The sequence below is a fragment of the Carassius auratus genome, chromosome 7 (assembly GCF_003368295.1).
Source record: "Carassius auratus strain Wakin chromosome 7, ASM336829v1, whole genome shotgun sequence".
NCBI classification, from domain to species: Eukaryota; Metazoa; Chordata; class Actinopteri; order Cypriniformes; family Cyprinidae; genus Carassius; species Carassius auratus.
In genome coordinates this window covers 6,375,490-6,401,136 of record NC_039249.1, presented here as the reverse complement: position 1 = coordinate 6,401,136, position 25,647 = coordinate 6,375,490, and the positions used below count along the sequence as shown (strand labels likewise).

Genomic DNA, 25,647 nt, shown 5'->3' with positions numbered 1-25,647 from the left:
GTCATTGTTATGGATCACGATTACTCTTTGGCGAGTACTGAAGTGCCAGTAAAACGTAAGCGTCCATATTCGGATACACGCAGACTGTGTGACAAACGGAGGAATAAAACCAGGATAAATATCGGCCAGGCGTTTACGAGATGGAGAGAGCTGCGCGAAAATCTTGGACTTGACAGAGACTCTGCTCTCGCGAGTGTATTGATAGACAGGTAAGCAAATCAATTATTTATTTTGTTATTGTACAAGTAACGTAATAGTTACAGTAAAGATGATTTTAATAGATATGAATTACACCACATGCCTGTACATTCTGTCACTGTAGCATTTTTTTTTTTATCAATAACGTTACCTGTGAGAAAATAACATAACGTGGCAAAGGGACTGTTATATTACTCTTTGTACTAAGGTAAGGACTTTTATCACGTGTGGTGACCGAGATTATGGCAATACAAATGTGTTGTTAAAAATAAATTTAGTCATTACTTGCAAATGTTCGTTCAAATTTACTTTTAGAACGATTGGTTTGACCTCGTTAAACAACACGGCATTAACCATAAACACGTAACACTGCACAACATTAACCCAACAAATCATTTAACAAATAGCTGCAAGTTGTAACTGGATAATATATGTAACGGAGGCCAGCAAGTAGTGCTGTGCAGGTAAACCTCACTCCCCGATCTCAAGAGACGCACTAGCGACAGACAGGAGGGGTTACATATAGTATAACATTTCACGTTCCTTGCAGTACATTATGATGACATAAAATAATACGATCAGATATACAGGTAATACAAAAACAAATAAATTACCTCATCCGTGATCATGATTTGTTTATCCAATTTAGATACATTGCTATGGTGAAAACGCATTAAAAACGACATCTCCCATCGTCACCTGCTTCATAGCGTCATCAAGCTTCGCCTTTGTTATTGTTGGAAATTCGCCCTCTTGTGGTCAATAACACAAATCACATATTGCAGCTTTAATGTGCACTATACAGAGACAAGACGAAAGAAAAAATACCATCTAAACTTTTCTAAAGAGATTAAGTTCCCCTCCTTCACACATTTATATAAACTTTTACCCCTAATCGAATCAAGATTTGTTTAGCATCTCAACCGATATGAATAGTTACATATTTGAATTGATTTTCAACTGGCTCGTGGTCAATCGTTACATCCCTTAGTGGAAATGGAAAATTATTTCGACTGCAAAAAAGTTTTTTCGAGGCAAATATAATAACGGTTTAATGATGGCAAATTGGACAGGAATTTTTCCAGACTTCAACCGCAATCACCTTCTAAAATGACTCTGACCTCTCTGCCTCCCCAATGCTCAACATTTTTGACTTTCTGACTTTCTTCCAGCAGTCAAACAGGATTTTCTGCATCTCCGAGGTGATCTATCATGACATGAAATTGTGATAAAGTGCCAAAACTCTGAATGATTCAAGATAAGAGGAATACAAAGAAACACGCCATGTAAATGAAAAACAATAATATAGAGATCTAATGGTGGGATGTCATCAGATGGGTAGATGGAAACATACTACCAAAACGAGGGCAATAGACCAAAACCAACAACCATTTTTACAACAACAGATTTAATCTTTCATGACTCCATGGTTTAAACTTGGTGGAGGACACAAAAAGCCACTGAACAGTTGCATGGTAATGCATATCAATCTTCTTGTTTGCACTGGTATGAGTAAGTGCTAGTCATCTATGCATGATGGTTTGCTGTTTTGAAGACCTGCGTGGGTTTGGATGACCGTTCCTCAGTCTCCTGCTATCCAAAGCAGAGCTCAGCAGGTGGGGTTTGCTTTGGACCACTTTCCCTGGATGCTTCCGCAACAGAGAACTTTTGTTGAACTTTCAAAAAGTCCAACAACCATGCATGGGAACATCACCTCCTGACAAAAACGGCTCCTCCAACTTCAACTCCATGAGCACCTGAAGGGGATCTAAGGATAACCCTTGGAGGAATGAGGAAATGTTAGCCAGAACTCCCAGACTGGTCCAAGAACCGCAAGGACATCCAATCAAAATCCCCAATTCCTCTAAAAAGAAAAAGACACAGTGTGGAATCTGGGCAAGGGTCTGCTGCGCCGAACATATATGCCCCATTCTGCCACACAGACTCCTTTGTTTCTCCTCTGTGGTGGGCAAGTGTATCATTATTATTCTAAAAATGAACAAAGCAACAAAAATGGAAAATATCCCAGGCCACCAACCCCAGCCAAGTTAAATATTTAGGCAGCAGTCGCCATTGACAAGACCTTCATAGATGGAAGGACAAACAGAGAGTGTTGCCAGAGAAATAATCGCTGTCCTTTAAGGATGAAAATGAATAAGAAATAAAGCTGTAATAAGAAAGTTATCTTAAACAGTGAAGTATGTTTATAAAAATAAACCCATTGTTGAAAAATGGGCCCATTTGTTTATCGCCTACAGAATGCTACAGAAGGTACTTCATGTTTAATTTGCACAGAGAATTTCAGGTCGGATGTCGCTTGAATCTATAACCTTAAGGAAAAACGTATCTAGTTAGCGCTTCATTTAAATTTGCCTCTTACTTTGATGCACTCAGCAGAAATATTTCATCCAAAGCTGATATTCATTTGATCACACCATGCATTACTTTGGAAACAACCCCATAATACTGGCAAACACTTGCACCATGCTTTACAAACAATAATACATATATTATTATTCAAATCACCAGTGTTCTCATAAATCTGAGCTCATTGTCCTAAGATCAGTCATTCATTTTCAATTCATGCTACAGCTTTTAGCTCACAAAACTTGTAAACTAGTTTAGATATGTAGGCTACGGGCAACAAAATCTAATTTGTGCATTCTTTGCATGTCTCAATGCACGCTTTAATAATTGATGAGAGAATATTTCATTTTGTCACCATGAAGACGAATTGCATTGCAAAAATTCTGATAGTTCAACAGAATGTGAGACTCTTGGCATTATGTGCATAACTAATGTTATGTAGAAATGGCTCTAAATGGCAGAAATGCCCTCCGTGGGCCATTCATCATGCTTTATAATACACATTAAGATTATTTTTATGTACCAGTGAAACATGGTGGCCACAGCTAAAATGCATTACAATACATTCCTATTCATAGTTACAGCTTTAAAGAGTATAATGCATTAAGATCAACACTTAATCTGAGGTCTCACGTGTTTTGCAATTCAGAACACTCTTTAAAAGCATAACCATTGATGGGTTATGTGATTACAAAACAATGCAGCACAATGTGTTGTACATAAAAATCACAGTGCATAAAGCATACCGTTATGATGCATCGCAAATGCAGGCTTTGAGTGAAATGTTTCCATATATACGATTATGTATATGAGGCAAGAACAGATCGTGCAGTTGTACACAGGTGTGTGGTGTTGTGTGGTCTGATGGATGGTGTGCGAGATCTCACTGATGTCTCCAGCCATCATTTCCCACTTCAGGGAAACACACACACACACATACAAAGCCACCCAAATCACTCTTAATCAATTATGTATGCAGAGCCAACCCTTAGCATTCCAGCACAGAGCACACATTAGTGGAGGAGAGTTTGAAGAGACATGGAAAATATCCCCCTTGGCCGCTTCATTTGATCGCTTTATCACTAAAACATATGAGGTTATCAAAACCTCATCAAGAGCGCCATATTTTAGCCACAATATTTTATCTGGACCTTCTGCAAGGACAGAATTCTTTCTAAACCTGCGAGTTTCTAAGATTGAAAAGGAAATTACTGACTGCCCTTTTCTGAAGAATTTTTATATGATATAAAGTTGGATCTGAGATCCCTTGTGGAAATGCCTCAGTTTGGTGCAGTTTTGTCATTACAAATTACACAAATGTTCAAAAGTCAGATTTTTTTTTAAATATATAATACTTTTATTCATTAAGGATGCATTAAATTGATTAAAAGTGATAGTAAAGACATTTGTAGTGATACAAAAGATTTCCATTTCAAATAATTGTTTTACTGTTGGACTCTGTTCATCGAAGAATCCTAAAAAAAAAAAAAAAAAAAAAAAAAAGTATCAGCTTTATGTGTGTGGCCCACATTGTTTTAGACTATTACATATCTGCACAATTTTCCACACTGAAATCCTATATCTCTGAAAATGAACCACAAAGGGCCTTAAAATTAGGATGCTAAAAGAAAAGTTGGTTAAAAACCAGGATATTAATATATTTTGAATCCTTATTGAGGTACAAGCATGCAAACTTTTGAGAAAAAAAAACAATAAAGTACCTTTTCCCATTTTTTACCTGTCGCCCTGGGCACATAACGCATCAAAGATTGCTAAAGTCAACAGATTTTACTAATAGACCCACCAATCTCTGTGTATAAATAAAATAATGATGCTGCCATCTTTCTAAAATCCATTTCCTTCCTGTAATTAATAGTAAAAAATCTGGCTCTACAAAATAGTGGATTACTCAGCATATACACATCCATTCCATGGCATTTCATATTTTGCTTTTCTTCTTTATGCATTTTCTTTCACTAGAATCATATATTAATATATTTTAATTGTTTACATTTAAAATCTTTTTTTCAAATTACCTCTTGTTGGGTTTACATGCAACGACTGAACAGTTATTTTAAATTGGAAAAACATAATACTACTGTTCTAACTATTTGATCAAATAAATGCAGACTTGATGAGTATTAAAGACTTGAAAGAAAATAAATGAAACCCCAGATGTGGTCTCACATTTCTGGACCCAACTAAATATGAGCATGATCATTTTCATATTACAGTCAAACACAATGGTGTGTTTCATGTCACAGCCAAACCACTGGATGCTATATGTGCTGAATAAAATTACACAACTGAATCATGGCGAGATGAATACAGCTGCCTCTTTGCATATAAAGCGAACACCGTGAGTCCTGACAGCGCTCATATTACGGCACTTTGACCCCACGTCTCATTTAAATGTGGTCCGAGCCACATCAATGACTGGTCCTCTCAAAATAATCATCATATCATGAGCAGATGACATAATGAACTGTGACAATGCCCTACTCGCGCCTTGTCCGACTGTAAAGATGTTTTATTAGGCGGGTGGATATTCTCGTACGGCTCACTGAAACTTTTTAATAGAAGAAAATCAGACAAGAACGACAAAAGGGCTGCGAGAGACCACACTGGATCATTCCAGCTATCGCTATAATTAAATTATACAGTAATTGCATGTTTGAGCGGTCAGCGTTTCACCCAAAAAAAGTCAGCGTTAAAACCAAAAACAAGTTTTTAATGTAAAACATCTTCTGCATTATTTTATGTGTACAGTATGCAAATGGTGTGCAAATGTCTGTATGTATGAACTATACACAACAAAGCACACTCTAGGAGAAAATGCATCCCATAATTCAAGGAACTTAACTTGAAAGTTAATTTCCATTGCTATGATGCTAAAATATTTTGACTTATTCTATCTCTACAAATATTCAACTAATTTCTCAAGCTTTTCAAATGCATTTAAAAGTTAGTTTTTAAATATAATATACAAATAAATTATATATGAAAATATATATGTACTAATAAATAAAATATACAGAATAAATAAATCTAACTACAAGATTAAAACTGAAACAAAAAAATATATATATAATAATAATAATAATAATAAATAAATAAATCTACATATTTAATCAGGGAATGTGTGAACTGATTAAATTCATTACTTAAATGCAATGCAAATTTGGATAAAAAGTTGCTTTGGTCTGCCAAAGGCATTAACATTAAAAATAAAATAAAAAATGCTTAAAATGTGTCCTTGATATAAAAACTGAATTAGAATTAACAACGCCACTGCAGAAATGTGAAAATATATATATAAAAAAGGCAAAACTACAATAACCTTGCCTCTGCATAACTGAAGGAATATCTGACAGATTATGTGTTCAAAATTACATGACTCCTTCAAAATATTCAGCTGCATTTGAATGAGGACAAGAAGGAAAGATTGGCCACAGTAAAAAGCTTATTTATTTATTTATTTATATTTTGTCTCTGTATCTGAGGTGAATAATTCATCCTGTGGTTTACTTCAAAACACTGCAGTGTCCACAAGCAGAGAAAAGAGGCTGTGTTTGTGCTATGTGTCTTGCGGCCTCTGGTGGAGAAACAAACAGTGAAACATTTATTGTGGGCCAGTTCAAATTATTTAGAGCATTTGAGGACACATGAATGATTCAGGAAGCATGTATTTGTATTGCACAGTCCTGAAGCAGTTCAACTCCCCATCATATGCAAAGACCATTTGAAAATAACTTGCTTTAAAGGTGCTGCAAGCTATTTTTGAGAAATACCATGTATTAAATGCCAATCCATCTGACAGATATCACTGAAATGGGTGTCTAGAAAAATCAAACCAGTCTCTGTGACAGAACTAGCCACAGTTAACAGCAAAAATAGTCTCATGAGTGCTCAACCCAATCAGAAACGTATTTCGTATTAATAAATATGCATATATTTAACTGCAATTAAAGGTATAGTTTGCACAAAAATGACAATTTGCTGAAAATGCACTCAGTCTCAGGCCATCCAAGATGTAGAGGAGTGTGTTTCTTCATCAGATTTGGAGAAATTTAGCATAACCTCACTTGCTTACCAGTGTATCCTCTGTAGTGAATGGGTGCCGTCAAAATGAGATTTGTTTCTTACAAACAGCATTTCAATTCACAAGACATTAACTGATGGACTGGAGTGGTGTGGATTATTATTATATTTTTATCAGCTGTTTAGACTCTCATTATGACGGCACCCATTCACTACAAAGGATCCATCAGTGAGCAAATGATGTAATGCTACAATTCACAAATGTGATGAAGAAACAAACTCATCTACATCTTGACTATATTTTCTACAAATTTTAATTTCAGAGTGAACTATTTCTTTAAGATGAATGGGAATGCTGATGGATAGCTTTCTCCTGGTATCATACAGCTCCTTGTGTGATAGAAAACATGGAAAACAAATGTCACTAAGGAAGGAGTAGAAAAACAACCACCTAAAACGTATGCATCAGCCCCAAAAATGTGATTTAATCCTCATCTAATAACAGCAGAGCTATAGCAAACCTAAAATGGTCCCTCCTAAAAAAAAATCTGTCCATTTTAATCCAAGTCAACTCTTTTTCATCTTATGTAATAACAACAACAAAAAAATACTGCTCTCTGTCAAAGTTTGTTAAACATCTTCAGGATCTTGCATGGACAATGTACAAATAGAAAATTACATTTCTGAAGCACAGACAAAGCTTTATGTCTGCAGAAAAACAAATTAGTGCATACCAACACAAAAACCTCATTGGAACATGGGGTTTAACGGAGAGGTACTTCGCATAGCAAACATTTCCACAGATCCACTGAGTTCTGCCAGCAAATTCAGCAGAAACAAACATCTGTCTGAAATCAAAATAAACAGACGATGGGTCATGCAACAGGAGTGAGGACAATGATATTTAACATGAACAGAGTGCGTTTCCATGTCTGAGAGGGCCAAAACATATCCTGACCTCATTCAAGCAAAGCAGAACCTATAGAAGCCATCTGGTTTTAAAGGAATCATCTCTACTTCAACATTACAGTCTAACATCTGTACATTATCATTATTTATGTCCACGGAATCTTTTGACACTAAACTAAGCTGAGGATTCTGATCATGTCAGCACTTGGTTTTGCTCTATTTTAAAAACAACAAAAAAACTTTTGCAATCATGTTCTCATAGAAAGTTCATTAGCTCGATTTTCAACTGTTTGTTCAAACTTTGAATGCAAATTGTCGTAAACAAGCAGCAGTTCGTTTGAAAAGCTCACTGCTGATTAAAGTTACCGCTGTATCGCTCTCACCTCAAATACTAATGAGGCGTCTGAACGCGTATGAATGTTCCCTACAGAGAAATATTCAAGGGAACTCATTCAGCAATTGTGTTGTGTTGTAGCACTTTCCCTTGAAGTCCACTTTAAATGCTTCTTGCACTAAAAATAATTTTAGAAACCCTTCAGTTTACTTTTAACCTAGTGTGTTTTTGCTACCTTAACTCATGAGCGTAACTCTGAATACTTGACCTTGTTACTTCATACTGCATGAAGAAATTCATACTTTTATTCAGCGAGGATATATTAAATGGACCAAAAGTGACAGTAAAGGGATTTATAAAGTAACAAAGGATTTCCATTGCAAATAAATGCAGCTCTTTTGAATGTTCTACTCAAAGAATCCTGAAAAAAGCGCATCAGTGTTTGCACAAAAATATGAATCATCAGCACAAATGTACTCAACATTGATATAAGAAATGTTTCAAATCAGCATATTAGAATGATTTTTGAAGGAATCATGCAGCACTGAAAGACTGGAGTAATGATGCTGAACATTCAGCATTGCATCAGGAAGAAATTACATTAAAAAAGTTATTTTAAATTGTAATTCACAACATGCCCATTTATTAATTATTTTTTTGTCTTTAATTTAATTGATTTAATAAGATTTAAATTAATTTATTTAAATTTAAATTTATTTAAAATTAATTAATTTAGATGTCCTTGAGGTAAGCTAAAACATACCAAAATTTAATTTGAAAGGGAACTATCCCTTTAACTCAGCTGAGATGGAAATGTGTTAGATCAGCTCTTCCAAACTCAAAGTCTATAGCATGAAATTTATCGTATCCACTCTCCAGCAGTAAGCACATGAAACAGTGATCCATCAGTAATGAGTGTCTGTCTCTCACCTGTCATCGAGTTCTCAGATGTGCTCAGCTGTTCCCTCAGTTTGTCCACATCATCCGGATGGACCTGCTCAAAGAGCGTGCTGCCAAACCACTCGGACTGCGGATGGTTCAGAACGGGAGTGACAGAATCAGACACGTAGATAACACGACCCGTCTCAGCCGCCACCACAAACAGGAAGCCATCAGCCGCCTCCAGAATCAAGTGCTTCAGTTCCTGTGACAGCAAACGGAGGGCTTCAAATGATGTTTAAAAGGACTTTCAAGTGATATTTAGACTTTTCCTACTCAACTTCTTTTTTTGTGCATTTTGTTGCACATTCTTTAACAAGTTATGTTACATAAAGCCTGACATATGAAAATAAAATCTGAAAAAAAATAAATTGGTTTGCATAGAACGGTTCATGTCAAAATCCAAAACAAAAAAAGTTTGCATCTGTGCAACATCAGCCTTTTATAGCTCACAGAGTACAACCCAATTCCAGAGAAGTTGGGACATTTCGTAAAAACGCAATGAAATCAGGAATCTGTGATCTGTTCATTCTCTTTAACTTTTATTGGATTGACAAAAGTACAAGGAAAAGATTTGCAAAGTTTTCACTGACCAACGTAAATGTATTTTGTAAATAAGAACAAATCTGGATTCTGATCTCTGGAACTGGGGTTGTATGATATAGTGAGAATATAGAGCACATATTCATACAACGTGAACAAAAAACTATTCAATTTTATTCTAAACCGAGCAAAAATATGCATTTTGTGTAAATGTTAATATTCATATGCCCAAAAAGTATGCATATGAATATCAGTCACTCTATGTCTTCCAAAATATGTCTTGATATTTAAATGCTTGGTTTTATGATCAAAGCTTAGTCGTTTCAACACGTATTATGCAATTTTATACAATGATGCTTCTCAAAAGCCTGATGATCACATTTTAACATGATTTTTCTATTAAATGATAACCATCATTTCAGTCTTGAAATAATACTAACAATATACAATTTATTCTTGTGTTCACGTTATAAAGATCAAGAAGACACACTAAACACAAGGTAAAAGTGGACATTTTTACAATTATAGTAAAACACTCACTATAAGAGAATAAAGTATCAATCGGATGACAGAAGGCATGGAACAGATTGTGTGTTTTGATAATTTAGACGGATCGGAAGATTGCATATCAAGTATGATGTAGTAGACTTTATAGGGTGAATAAATGGCAATGCACGAATTTGCTGAGTGCATCACTGATATAGTGAATGTTTCTGGTGAGTGATTTCTCACCTGTTCGGTCAGGAAGGAGGGTTTGTAAGCGCCGTCAGTTGAAGTGTTCCCCGTTCCCCTCATGGACTTCATGTGTGAGACGGCCATGCGCAGGATGGTGAGTTTGTCTGGTTTCCTGGCTAGTGCGCTGCAGGTCGGCACCATGTCCGACAGCTCTGTGATGTACTGGGTCATCTTATTACGCCTGCGACGCTCAATCTCACTGTGGTTCTCTCTGGATGAAGAGAGGAACAATACTGCCATCATTAGCATGTACTGAGAGATGCACAGCACTTTAACAACTACAGGACTACAGGTAGAGGATAATTACCATTAAAGACATCAAAACCTCAGTTTTGTTCAGTGATTATAATAAAATATATAATAAAAAGAATAATGTTATAATGCATATTTTAATGTATTTTAAAATATTTTAAGTCTTATTAAATAATGTATAATATTGTTAATTACTATAGATATATTACACTAGAGTACAGTATATTATAAAACAGTCTTAAAAAGTTGTTTATTTTTATAGTTATGGCAAATAAATAACTATTATCATCTTTATGTAAATGTTTAAATGTTTGGGATCAGTAAGATTTTTAAATGTTTTTGAAGAAGTTTCTTACTCTCATCATTTATTTGATAAAAAACACTTATTTTGTAAAATATTATTACAGTTTAAAATATATATATATTTTTGAACATACTTAAAAATACAATTATAAAGAATATAATAGTTGAAGACCATTGTTCTGGTCTTCAGTGTCACATGATCCTTCAGAAACCATTCTAATATTTATTATTCATATTTTTTGGAACCTAAATGATGAATAAAAAGCTAAAAAGAACAGCATTTGTTCAAAACAGAAATCTGTTTAACAATAGAAGTCTTTACTATCACTTTTTACCAATTTAATATAACCTTGCCGAATAAAAGCTTTTTTTTTCATCAAATAAATGAATACATTTACTGACCCCAATTTTTTTTTTATGTTAATGTACACTGTTGTAATTCAATAGAATATCATAATATTTAAGAAATTGTGTGTGTTTGCGTATTTGTCAAATCCTTCTTACACTTGTATAATTGCAATTGCGAAATTTCAATTACCACCACCTACCTATGTCTGCTCTCATGTACTTATATGCATTAGATGTTGACCTTGATTGATAAATGCATAATTATGAATTCCTACAGTGAAGGCATCTGGGACCCTCAATACACAGAAATCAATTTATTTGGCTCATGCTCTCTTTTCATAGTTTCTTCCTTGGACTGATCAACCGCAACACTTCTTCTTCAACTGAAAGGTTCAGTTAAAAAAAGTGCCAGAGGGGATAATTGAAGACTTTTTTACTTCATTCTGTGATTTAGCAGAGACTCCAGCTATAAACCGAACACTGACAGATGCGAACCAATCTTTTAAGTGGAAAATGCAAAATGATAAATCTTGGGCATCCAGGCCGCTGTATTAGTCCACGGACCGCAATGGCTCAAAGCAACATGACAATTTCAGATGAAAGTGTCAGCTGAGGATAATTAAATACCCATTTAAGATAAGATCTAGACAGAGTCGCTCGTGTGAGGCCAAGGTCGCTCCTGACGGCGGCAGGGGCCTGATTTCTAGCTATCCTGAGGGAACCTCCCCAAGACAGCCCTACCTGGCATAACGCTCCTTATCACCGGGAATCTGATCATCGTCATACCTGATGGGAGAGAGAAGAGATCAAAATAAGATGACAATGACGTGACAATGTCAGTTACATTACTTTTAGATTTCATGATTGTGGCTCAAATGGAGTGACATGAGCCGCTTTTATTATGCTGCATGGTTTGGATTATACTGTGTGGATATGGTAATATAATAATGGACTGTGACCACTGGATAATGAAAAACAACAAAAGACAAAACTAAACAATCTGAGGTGTCTGTATCCCAGGATATAAACTCACTTTTGTATGAACCGTTTCATAAATGTGCCTCCAAGAAGTATACAGTTGGGTTTTACAGTAGTATTACTGAGAAGATTAATAAAAATAATAATATCCAGTTTTATAATATTATTTCAATTTAGATTTTTTTTTTCTTTCTTATTTTGTTGATGTTTTAGTAATTTAGTTATGTGTTTTTTTTTTCATTTATTATTAGTTACTTTATAGCTTTGATTTAATTTTACTTATTTTTTTTTGTCATTTCAATGGCACTTAAACAGATATGTGAAAATGAGACAAAAAATACGTATGTATTTATTTATTTTCATTTTTTTATATATATATTTATTTAATATACATCATATACCTCACTGACCTTTGGAACTTATGCGGTGTCATGTCATATATATGTATGTGTGTGTGTATGTGTGTATATACACACATACATATTTGGAACTCATGTGGTTCCAAACCCATATGCTTCTTTTCATTATTAGATTTGATTATATTTTTTAAGCCTTTGGTCACTGACAACTAATATTTAGACAAAAAATCCTACAAATTGTGTGCAGAGTGCATTGTTCATAACTGTTTTGAAGAAAGCAATGCTTTATCTTTGGAGTACAAATGATCATGTACACTTTATAAAATAAATAAATAAATAAATAAATAAATAATACTGAAGATCAATTTACAGAATCTGTTTTCAATTTTAATTAAAAGTTTGTTGCCATTTCTATGCAATTATTAGTGAAATGTAACTACTATTAACGTCTAGTTTAAAATAGTTTCAAAAGTAAACCCTACACATGTGCCAGTTTCATTCAGTGCTGCATACAGAGAATCAGCATATAGGTTTGGAAGAACGTGATGGTGATTATTTAACGAATACTATTTATTTTCTGTTTTTTTCTAGCGAGCACTTGCTCCAAGCGGGAGAGGAACTGCTGGAGTGAGTCCTGTATCTCCAGCAGGGGTCAGTGTCTCCATTCCAATGCTAGCTAAATGTGAGGCGTCTTTACCGTCAGGCGCAGCGCAACTATGGATACAGCTCCTTTAAAAGAACAAGAACTGAAAGGAAACCATAAGTTGAGGGCGACATAACATGAGCGATGTCTTGAAATGGCGCAAACGCTGTGGCACAGCTGAAAGACACGGTCAAACAACAGAAAATATAAAAGAAAGGACATGGTGCGTGGTCTGATTTGTTTGTTTGGAAAGCTTGCAAACAATGGAAAAAGTTTGCCTTGAAAATTTGCTGGGTCCCTCGCCGTCCTCGTCATCAAAGTCCATCCTGAAACGAGAGAACAAAATAGACTTGCTCATTTAAAACGCTTATACACCGGCGGCTAATGCTACAGACACTGCTGTATATGAATCTTAATGAACTTGAACAGAGAAGCTAATTGTAAACAGAAAAGCCAATCACTAAATACAGATAACAGAAACCAATCACATATTTTTTTTTGGGGGGGGGGGGGGGGGGGTTATTACAGTCAGAGGAACTTAAATGTTTACAGTCTGCTACTGCTACCTAAAACTTGTTCAACATACTTGTAGAAACCTTGCTGTAAAATATCAGAAAGTATGAGGAGGTGGTTCTGGAACCAAATTTCACTTGATTTCTGACGTGGGGGACAAAAGTTTCCGTTTGTGATGAATTAAGAACTGACTGAGAGAGGTTTTATGAATCAGACCCGCTCTGATGTCATTGTGGGGGCAGGTGAAGTGTGTTCTCCATGGAAATCACCTCTTGTTAGGGGACAATATTCATCAGCACGAAACAGAATGAGTAAGAGTATTCAATTTAAATTGAAGTTTAACAAGCTAAAACTAGGTACCTCCTAAACTATATTATATTATAATATTATTATATAATATTACCTATGATTCTTTCTACAGTAGCTCCTTTCTTAAAAGTGTCAAGGCAGGTATCAAGCAGGTCATATGTGGCCATTTAGAAATGTTGTTCTTTTTGTATGTTCTTTTAACCAATAACTAAGCATAGAAATTTCAATAAAAAATATATTTAAAAAAAAAATGATATCTAATATATATATATATATATATATATATATATATATATATATATAGATATATAGATATATAGATAGATAACATTTTTATAAATTATTTTTATTATCTAATTTAATAAAGGAGAAATATAAGAAAATACAAAAAATTTACAAACATTTTTCAATAAGTTATTTATTTAGAATCACACTACACTGATAGTGTCTGATGCTGATACACATACCACTCAGTCAACAGGGGTGTATTCCAGAAAGCAGGGTTAACTTACCTTAAACTAAAACCTGAACTCTCGGTTGATTATCCCCAAACCTTGCTTACTCGAGGTATGTGGTTCCAAAAACGCGTCCGGGAGTAAGTTAATTCAACTCAGAGTATGTTCCTGGTTAAGACTCAAGACATACTCAACAGATCGAAGAATCAACGAGTCACTATAGACACAGACGCTAAGAAAAAGCACGCCAAGCTGTTTCTTCTTCTTTTGTTCATTAGCTGTTTACATGCTTCGTGCATATCGCCACCTAACTGATGGCTGCACAATCATTTAAATTTTTTTACATTTAATCTTTAATCCTTAAGAATGTGATTTATATTGTTTGTTTTATGCCAATTACTGTATATATTAAGTCATATCAGAATATATATATATATATAGTGAGTTAATCCTGGATCATGGAACTCCGGAGCAGGTTATGTTCAGAGAGTGAGTTGCTATGACTACTAACATACCCTGAAAGTTACCTGCGTTTTTGGAACCGAAAGTTGAGGTTATCCGCTTACTTACTCTTAAACATACCCGGGTATGTCACATAACCTGCTATCTGGAATACCCCCCAGATAAAACACTGAGCTGCCTGATTTATTCATGCTGTGGTGCATGCTGGGAACGGAAGTCCTGCCTCCAACACAGCAGATGCAACTATAACCTGTTAAGACACATGAGTTGTTCTGCTATTGTACAGTTATTTGGGCAGCTATACACTGGGCTCTTTTATGACACTACAATATCAAAAAAATAAAGGATTATACAGTATTGTTCAAAATAATAGCAGTACAATGTGACTAACCAGAATAATCAAGGTTTTTAGTATATTTTTTATTGCTACGTGGCAAACAAGTTACCAGTAGGTTCAGTAGATTGTCAGAAAACAAACAAGACCCAGCATTCATGATATGCACGCTCTTAAGGCTGTGCAATTGGGCAATTAGTTGAAAGGGGTGTGTTCAAAAAAATAGCAGTGTCTACCTTTGACTGTACAAACTCAAAACTATTTTGTACAAACATTTTTTTTTCTGGGATTTAGCAATCCTGTGAATCACTAAACTAATATTTAGTTGTATGACCACAGTTTTTTAAAACTGCTTGACATCTGTGTGGCATGGAGTCAACCAACTTGTGGCACCTCTCAGCTGTTATTCCACTCCATGATTCTTTAACAACATTCCCCAATTCATTCACATTTCTTGGTTTTGCTTCAGAAACAGCATTTTTGATATCACCCCACAAGTTCTCAATTGGATTAAGGTCTGGAGATTGGGCTGGCCACTCCATAACATTAATTTTGTTGGTTTGGAACCAAGACTTTGCCCGTTTACTAGTGTGTTTTGGGTCATTGTCTTGTTGAAACTACCATTTCAAGGGCATGTCCTCTTCAGCATAGGGCAACATGACCTCTTCAAGTATTTTAACATATGCAAACTGATCCATGATCCCTGGTATGCGATAAATAGGCCCAACACCATAGTAGGAGAAACATGCCCATATCATGATGCTTGCACCTCCATGCTTCACTGTCTTCACTGTGTACTGTGGCTTGAATTCAGAGTTTGGGGGTCGTCTCACAAACTGCCTGTGGCCCTTGGACCCAAAAAGAACAATTTTACTCTCATCAGTCCACAAAATGTTCCTCCATTTCTCTTTAGGCCAGTTGATGTGTTCTTTGGCAAATTGTAACCTCTTCTGCACATGCCTTTTTTTTAACAGAGGGACTTTGCGGGGGATTCTTGAAAATAGATTAGCTTCACACAGACGTCTTCTAACTGTCACAGTACTTACAGGTAACTCCAGACTGTCTTTGATCATCCTGGAGGTGATCATTGGCTGAGCCTTTGCCATTCTGGTTATTCTTCTATCCATTTTGATGGTTGTCTTCCGTTTTCTTCCACGTCTCTCTGGTTTTGCTCTCCATTTTAAGGCATTGGAGATCATTTTAGCTGAACAGCCTATCATTTTTTGCACCTCTTTATAGGTTTTCCCCTCTCTAATCAACTTTTTAATCAAAGTACGCTGTTCTTCTGAACAATGTCTTGAACAACCCATTTTCCTCAGCTTTCAAATGCATGTTCAACAAGTGTTGGCTTCATCCTTAAATAGGGGTCACCTGATTCACACCTGTTTCTTCACAAAATTGATGACCTCAGTGATTGAATGCCACACTGCTATTTTTTTGAACACACCCCTTTCAACTAATTCAACTAATTGCCCAATTGCACAGCCTTAAGAGCGTGCATATCATGAATGCTGGGTCTCATTTGTTTTCTGAGAATCTACTGAACCTACTGGTAACTTGTTTGCCACGTAGCAATAAAAAAATATATATGAAAAACCTTGATTATTCTGGTTAGTCACATTGTACTGCTATTATTTTGAACAATACTGTATATAATATTCATATTTCACTATAATGGGCACAGAATAATTCTAACCATTTAAAATTTTCATTTATATTGTTTGTTTTTTTTTCAGAAAATGCAGCATAAATGTGGTTTATTATCTGAAAAATATGAGAGCAATTTTGCTCTAATAAAGTATTAAAAAGTGCACGTAGCTCAGTAATGTCAGTACTGGAGATCCAGGGGGAAGATAATCAATAAATGAAATGTTCTTATTTCCTTTCATTAACACCGAATGCCTTTTCAATGGCAAAACAAATAATAAAGTGTTACATAAAAGACAGAGCGCGCTCCTTCATAATGGGCTCTGAGAGACAGTCCTATCATTTCATGAGCTCATTAAAGCACTCCTGCTTCATGATGTTTCCTGCTGTAAGCATCACATAACTTTCAATAGACTAACAAACGTGTAAATCACATCTGACGCAATAAGAAGTTATGTAGAAAGAAATTATAAACATAAAATAGAACCAAATATGCACAGATATGGATTCATTCTTTAATAGAAATTGGATATCTGAATAAACAATCATTCATGCATTAATTCAAGTAATAATAATAGTCTAATTATGAATGTGAGAAAAATGGCTGTTGATGCATTAATAATTGATCTACATATCCTATCTTACACATTAATGTTCTAATGAAGGAATATTGTAACAAAAATGAACAAAGTTTTTTTTATGGACTATTAAAGAACGAACAAAAAGGGCCAAAACATGTGCAACAGTACGTGAATCCTCTTTGAACAGCTACACAACACATCTGAAAATGGGTAATTCTGACTTGTCTATTAACATTTTTGTCATTTGCAAGACACTATACTGAGCTTTTAAGTGTCATATTAAACAGAGCATCAAAATAATGCGCTGCTCAGCATAATAACTCACCCCACTGATCTCCGCTTGCCCCCTCGCCCCGGCATGGCTCCTGCCATCCTGACCTGACCCGCGCCCACCACAGCACCCGGCATGACCACCGGCCCCGGCAGATCCGTGCCCATTTCTGAAAGACCCAAAACATCTTCACCATCAAGCACAGAAACACTGACTTCACATACAACCAGCTGGTGTAGAAATGATGATCTACAGTCTAGATGACATAAAACAAGCAAGCAAGCATTAATACATTTTGAGTAAACAGTAAACACATCACCTACTCTTTGTAAAACATGCATTTGCAGTATGAATTATCCATCAAAGCTGACAAAATATAATCAGAGTAATAACATGCACATCAAATTTCACAGTACACTAATATTCAAATGTTTGGGGTCACTTAAGATTTTAATGTTTTAATGTTTGTGAAATTAGTAACTTATGCTCACCAAAGCTGCATTTACTCAAAAATGCATTAATATTATGAAATATTACTGCCAATTAAAATGACTGTTGTCTATGTGAATGCATTTTAAACTGTAATTTATTCCTGTGACACAAAGTAGAATTTTAATCTTACTAAACCCAGACTTTTGAACATTAGTGTACACACAAACATATATTTATTTATATATGATTTTTATTATGATTTATATAGATTTAGTGTGTTACTGGTCACAATGCAAGACAAAATGAATGACTAATTACAGTATCAGTTTGTGACACACACACAGCTAACATCGCCAACAGCAGCTGGCTGAGAAAATGAACACACTCCGACACGTTCAGCTCGAGGATTGCAGAGTCATATTAATATTTGATGAAGTCTCCTGTACTCTGGAGCTGAGCAGACCCTTGCGCAGAGTTTTCATTATTCATTTATGAGATTTACAAACTTACAACTCAGTTCATATGAAGGTACAAGAGAATCCCTAATCTATGAAGAGAATTCAGACGGGCTAAAAAGTTCACTTTTAAGATTATGCATACCAGTGTTATTTCTATGTGTGTGTATATTATATACATATATTATGTGTGTGTATATTATACAATTATTTTGTTTGTATATATAGTTTTTTTTTTTTTTTTATTGATCCGTTTTAGTTTATTTAGTTTTATTTGAGTTTTTTTTTTTTTTTTTTATGTTTCACATCTTTTTTTGCTGTGAGATGACAATAGTAACATGTATATGGTTAGGAATACTTCACAATAAACACTTACTGGACTAAAGCAAAACACACTATTAAAAATAATGGTGCTTCATGATGGTTCCATAAAGAACATCTGAAGAACCGTTCTGTTTCACAAAAGGTTCGCTGTCATGAAAGAAGGTTATAAAAAGGTAAGAAAGAAGTGGTTATCAATGGCATCATTGAGATGATGGCATCATTTTTTGTTTTTGTTGTTTTTGAAAATGATCATCAGGTTTTCGAAAAAAATTTATTTGTTCATCCAACATCATTATTGTATTGCATTATATGTTAAACTACAAAGCTTCGATCATTAACTAAGAATTTAAATAAAATTGTATTAAAAGATACAGAGTGACAACTTTAGCATAGATATATATATATATATACACACACACACACACACACACACACACACACTATACTATTAGACAGATCTCATTGATATCCATTACAAGTAATCTGAATTTAATTTTACTTTTTAACCAAATAAATATTAGCATCATATTTTTGTTGACTGAACAAAACAAATAATCCTTATATAAATATAAAACCAATAATGTGCTATTGGTATTTAGTTTGATTTGACCAGTGACTAAATGATAGGCTATACATTTCAGGTTACCGGAGAAAACCTTTTTTTTTTCTTTTTTTTAACACTGCCATTGAAAAGTTTGGGATTAATAATGTTTATTAAAGTGTCTTATGCTCATATTACTGAATAGTATTTTCCAAAATAATATTATGAAATACTATTGCAATTTTAAATAAAAGTTTTATGTTTTAATATACTTTAAAATATAATTTATTCCTATGAGACAAAGCCATTTCCAGCATCATTACTCCAGTCTTCAGTGTCATATGATCCTTCAGAAATCATTCTAATATGCTGATTTCTAAGCAATGTTGGAAACAGTTGTGCTGCTTTATTCGTTTTATTGTATTGGACCTGTGAGATTTTTTCCGGATTCTTTGATAAATAAAAAGTAAAAAAATAATAATAATAATTTTTGTAATTTTGTTACAATATACAAAAAGTGAAAGGACTTATATTTTTTTAGAAAATATTTCTATTTTGAATAAATGCTGTTCTTTTTAACTTTTAATTAATCAAAGAAAAAAGTATCACAGGTTCCAAAAAATATATATTAAGCAGCACAACATTTTCAACACTGATAATAAATTAGCATATTATACTGATTTCTGAAGGATCATATGACCCTGAAGAGTGGAGTAATGATGCTGAAAATTTAGCTTTGCTTCACGGAAGTAATTTTTATTTTAAGGTATATTAAAATAGGAAACCAGTATTAGAAATTGCAATAATGTTTCACAATATTACTGTTTTTTTAATTTTCTGTATTTTCGATCAAATAAATACATCCTTAATGAGCATAAAAGAGTCCATTAAAAACAACCTCAATTATTTATTAGTATTATAATATAGCCTAATATAATATAAAATCAAAACAAACTGAGATCTCGAAGTTAAATATTTTTTTAAAAGTGAACGTTAATTCTTCTATAGCTATAAACATCCCTATGAAGTACAGTTTACACAGGCTTTCCTAACTCATTTATCAGTGCGTGGCAAATTATTTCTTCTGCACAGCCGCGGTGGAAAAAGTGCATGGCCGCACACACGTGCAGTTTAGAGGAATCATTGGTCAACCGTATTCTTTCACCGCATGGTAAAATCTTTGAGAACATTCTTCAAAAGGGGAAGTCGTGGCCTAATGGTTAGAGGGTTGGACTCCCAATCGAAGGGTTGTGAGTTCTAGTCTCGGGCCAGACGGGGGGAGTGCATGTACAGTTCTCTCTCCACCTTCAATACCTCGACATAGGTGCCCTTGAGCAAGGCATCGAACCCCCAACTGCTCCCCGGGCGCCGCAGCATAAATGGCTGCCCACTGCTCCGGGTGTGTGCTTACAGTGTGTGTGTGCGCATTTCGGATGGGTTAAATGCAGAACACAAATTCTGAGTATGGTTCACCATACTTGGCTGAATGTCACTTCACTTTCACTTTTTTCAAAATATCTCTTTTCCAGACACCTCACTGCTTTGCAGAACTTTCTAAAGCTCCCTCATCCGTAGTCGTTCTCTGTCAGAAAGCCCTCAGGTCAAACTCATTAATCTGTCTCGTGGGAAGGCGTGAAGGCTGGACGACAGATAGGACACTGCTGTCTCTCATTTTAAATCACAACTCAACAGCTCACACGCTCCTCTCTCTTCTCTCCTCTGAATCATATGTGATTCTAATGACCAGAGGCCTGCTTCATTCAGATCCGCCCCCAAACAAAACATCCAGGCCCCATCCCTTAGGATCACATGTGATGTCTGAGCTCTTTACAATGTGGACAGCACGTCTCATTTTGTATTTTGCGTGAGAAGCGAACTCCACTGAGACAGAAACGGGCCGAACGAGCAAATTCTTCAATTAAAGTGTAAAGGAAACCTTCCCAGAACACCATGCTGTCTTGGAGTGCTGCCCGTCTTTGCGGGTCTGTGCTGTGACGGGTAAACTTAGATAAATTGAGTTCTTGGAAGGAACGATTCAGATCTGGATTATCAGGACTTGAGATTCAGCACAGGATTATGGGTATGTGGCAGAGGCTCAGCCAATATGATGTATGATGTTGATGTCAAATGATGCAAAAAAATTCAGCTTTGATCACAGGAATAAAATACATTTTAATATATATTTAAATAATAATAAAAAACTGTTAATATTTTAAAATAATTATTGAGGTCTATATCACATACAACCAAATTATTGCAGTTGAGATGCACACATATGCTACACACTAAAAGTGGCAATGATATTAACACTCACAAACTAAATGTATGAAAACAAATCGGGCTGCTGGTAAAGAGAGCCAATGCTAGTTTGTTAACTCGTCAAAACAACATGGTCCTCAGCCAGTGATGATGATCTAAAAATGGCCAAATATCAGCCAATAATAACTCATGTGCATGCAATTTTTCCTGTATTACTAGTAAAACTTTATTCTCCAGCATCACTTAAGAGAGTGAATTTCTGGGTGTCAATGAGGTCGAAGCGACATTTGGCACATTTCCATCTAGAAAAGAGTTTGTCAATTGAGTGCTTCCGAGCAGGAATGGTTCAGAAACCCTTTGAGTTTAAAGGAAGAAACTACAAAGTACTGAATTAACATCCTTCCTCTGAAAGCAGCACGCACATGTGAACAATAACTCTTCTCTTCTGGGTATTGTTACTCAGCCAAGGAAAGTTAACTCTGCCAAAGGTTTGGGATATTTCAGACATGATGGTCAACAGAAAACTGAAAGTATGCTTCAGTAGCGCATGTGCAATTGTCCTCTGTGACTTTTTTAGCTTTCTTCTCATTTCAAGAGCTTACAGAAACTGACGGATGAGCACCATGTTGTATTTCTTGACGTAAGTCCAGTCACTTGCAAATGTATCAGCATGCGCATCAGAATAAAAATGAGTCATATAATGAAAATTTTGATTATCAAAGAGTACAGTATAAAGAGTATAGCATTTCACAAACTTATACTATCAAGTGTATATCATCATACTTCAATCTCAGCCTTTCTCAAATCCCAAATCCAGCAAAGGTAGAAATGAAAATGAGAAAAAGTAAATTCTTTAGCATTTGCTAGCTCATGTAACACACCATATGCAAATAATTCCTTCTTAGCAAAGCTACACGTCTGCTCAGTCCTGTTATCTGTCACTGCTGTCAACAGAGAGGCGTCCTTCACAAACACAAGAGGTCGGCAAACAGTCCCATTCCCAAACGCCAAGTGCTATTGTACAAAACACGTTCTTATCGTGACTGTGCTGCAACCTGGGCTTTTTGGGCATATAACAGTAAAAGTACAGATGGCCAGCAGATTTGTGAAGCAAGTGAAATAAAAGCTAGCTGACTTTAAAACAAAGTGCACCTCAGTTCAACTACAGTCATGTGACTCCATCGAGAGAGTGCTCTTGTGCATTTTAAAGCATGCTTGGCAGCTCGGCATGTCAACCAGGTGCTAATAACGATCAAATTCTTTATTCATTTTGACTCATTTGCATTTACAATAAGGTGCTGGGGAAGGAATTGCCCGCTGGGGGGAAAGAGTGTTCATGGAGGCAATTGAGTCAGGGAGTGTTATTTACTTTAGCAAGCGACTAAAACTGAGCACTGAGTAGCAGTAGGCTTTTTTGACTTGTTTCCTGTGAACAATCACTAGGTTTCACAAGGTTTATCAGATGATCTTTTTAAACAGAGTATTGGGTTTATCAGGACGACTATAGAAGCAGATAATATTGTGCTTTTGTAAAATAGCTGATGCGTGAATTTCTAAGGCCAGCATCTAAATTTTCAACATGACAAAAACTTTTCCAATAACCTGTAACACATAATATGCTACCTGCTTTCTGTCATCTTATATGTGGTACATACTTTTCCAGCAACCAAAGGGACTTTTCAGTACAATTGTTCAAATGTCTCCCTTCAGCTCGTGGTTCACTTGTTTGTTTGTTTTTGCTTTGTAAACTTAACTGATCTTTATAAAGTAAACATAAGACTTACTTTTATATTTTTAGTTACATTTCAAGATGAACACTTAATTGACTAAATCATCTTAGGTTTACTTGATTATCATACATGGCTTTGTAGAACAATTTAGAGAGTAGGAAAAATGACCCACCAGGCTTTTGAGGAATGTTTATAAGCTTGTCTCTCAATCATTATGTTGCCTTGCGTATTTTAGGTTCTGAAATGATAGAGCTTTTGATCATTGAAAATTAAGCATTTAAAAATCATCTTACGAAGTCATATTACTGGGAGATACAGGGTTATGCATGTAGTGTGCTATAGCCTTAACATATCATTGATTTACATTAAAAGCTATCAGAACCGTATCTTACTGATGATTAAATAAACTGTGCATTTAATAAATGGTCCTTTTTAAAAAAAAAAAAGAAGAAAAAGAAAAACTAAAAATGTAATGCATTTTATACTGTATTTGGGGCTTTATAGAATTATAAATGTTTTATCCACTTGCAGCATGACTTCTGACTTTCCTACATATATATATATTTGTCTATCTCTGATATTTTAAATATTACTTTCATTCATTTTTCATAAGTTTGACCTTCAATATCCTTTTTGGTTGTTATTATGAGCTGATCTATCTAAACATCTAAACATGAGACCAATCTGTGATGACTAAAAATAGACCACAGATGCCCACAACATCGTGACTTTGGAGGCAGGACAGCATTAAAACCTAATACAGAAACAATTCAACAGTCTTTCTCTATTCAGTGACTAAAAACTTAACGCATTCATTCAAAATTGTGTTAAAAAGTTATCTGCATGAGTTCATGACAGTCTTTCACCAACTATCCGTGCTTTTGTTTACATCTCGCACTGTCACTTTACTGTTTTGTCTCATTCCTGCTACTTATTTGTACATAGTGATGATTATGTGTCCGTCTGTTGTAACAGAAGCATCAAAATCAGCATTGTATTTGTAAAACCGATTTGTACATGTGTCAATAAACTTGACTATTCCACATCCATTTCGCAATGGAATCAACAGGCGGAGGAAGTAAAGCGGTTATGTGTGATAAGCGCTCCATCTCATAACACAATAACCTCACATACCTATTACAGTTCCATAAGCAACGTATCAGACCCAACAGTCGCGTTTCAATGAAATCAAAGCACGTACTAGCTTGTGGCAAATGTATTCAGCATCTAATTTGCATTAGCAACAAGCCGCGGCAGAATAAAGCCCAACGTGATACATTTGGTTCTGACGTCACAATCCACTCGCACGACGTTCTATAAAGAACGAACGTTATTACAGCCGTCTACATGATAATACAATGTAGCTTTTAAAATTCTAAATGTAACTGTTGTTACTTGTGTAGGGGGGAGGGGGTGCTCGCGTGCGTTTAAAGCGTCGCGGTTTCTTTTGTTAGCGCGAAAACACAATATTGCGTAAAAAGCCGACGTTCTGTTTCCGTTTCAATACCACACACGTTGTTTTTAAAAGCATAGGAGTAAAATCGCTACTCACCCGATGGGTTTACAGCAGCGGGTGTTGCCATATTGCCTGGGTGGAATCGCAGAAATGCAGAAATGACGCACAATACGAAAATAACGCCGCACGCGATCCTCTCCGTGTGTCTCGAGCGCGCAAACTCAGTTCAGCCCTGCATGTGAAGGTGTGACGGCGATCGAGCGATGCTGGATGGGATTTTGCTGCGTTTCTGCTCGTACGTGTAGCAGATTCGTAGCGGTCTGACAAACGCAAGATGTCTGAGAGGTTGCGTGAACACCGCGAGACTTCGCTGCTGAATTAATGAAGGCTGGATCCACGCACGCAGCAGCAGCTTCAGCGCGTTTCTGCCCTCCAAGAACTTCAAACCGGGCTGGAAGCCACTCTAGCGCTGTTGCTTTGTTTCGGTCATGAGCACAGACATCCATGGCTGTACTGAGATGATCTCTAAAATAATAAAAATCTACCGTGTCTGTGAGATTTTCGAGTAAAAAAATAAATAAAATTGCTTGCGAAATTAGTTTTAAACTCATAATTCAAAACTGTCTTAGATTACAATGACATTTAAACTGAGAACATCATACCTTTGTACAAAACAGCATTTTTATTGTTTTGTTTAATTTTTTTTTTTTCTTGTATTTTGTTTACATTAAATCCATTAAAAAGATGCATTTATTTAACGTCAGGTTTCATTGTGAAAATCTGCCTCGTTACATAGCCTACCGAAAAAAAGAAGAAAAAAAACCTGGCAAAACATAATTGCTAAAATGTATTTTAAAAAATGCACAAATATCTTATATAGTCTACATTTTAAAAACATTAAAAAAAAATTTTGGCTTATATATTCACAT

At 35.3% G+C, this 25,647-nt stretch overlaps 1 protein-coding gene across 4 annotated transcripts in view; it reads right to left on the bottom strand.

The window, feature by feature from the left end:
- Positions 1–25,157, bottom strand: part of arnt2 (aryl-hydrocarbon receptor nuclear translocator 2) — a 79,425-nt gene extending 54,268 nt beyond the window's left edge. The window contains exons 1-6 of one of the 4 annotated variants that reach the window (XM_026266905.1): positions 24,815–25,157; positions 17,576–17,690; positions 13,228–13,275; positions 11,711–11,755; positions 10,064–10,277; positions 8,780–8,993 (exon numbers count right to left, since the gene is read on the bottom strand). In XM_026266905.1, the coding sequence (XP_026122690.1) occupies positions 8,780–8,993; positions 10,064–10,277; positions 11,711–11,755; positions 13,228–13,275; positions 17,576–17,690; positions 24,815–24,845 (667 nt within the window). In that variant the 5' untranslated portion in view covers positions 24,846–25,157. The remainder of the gene's footprint in view (positions 1–8,779; positions 8,994–10,063; positions 10,278–11,710; positions 11,756–13,227; positions 13,276–17,575; positions 17,691–24,814) is intronic. The other 3 variants (XM_026266906.1, XM_026266907.1, XM_026266908.1) reach the window with 3 other exon arrangements.
- Positions 25,158–25,647: the final 490 nt, after the last annotated feature.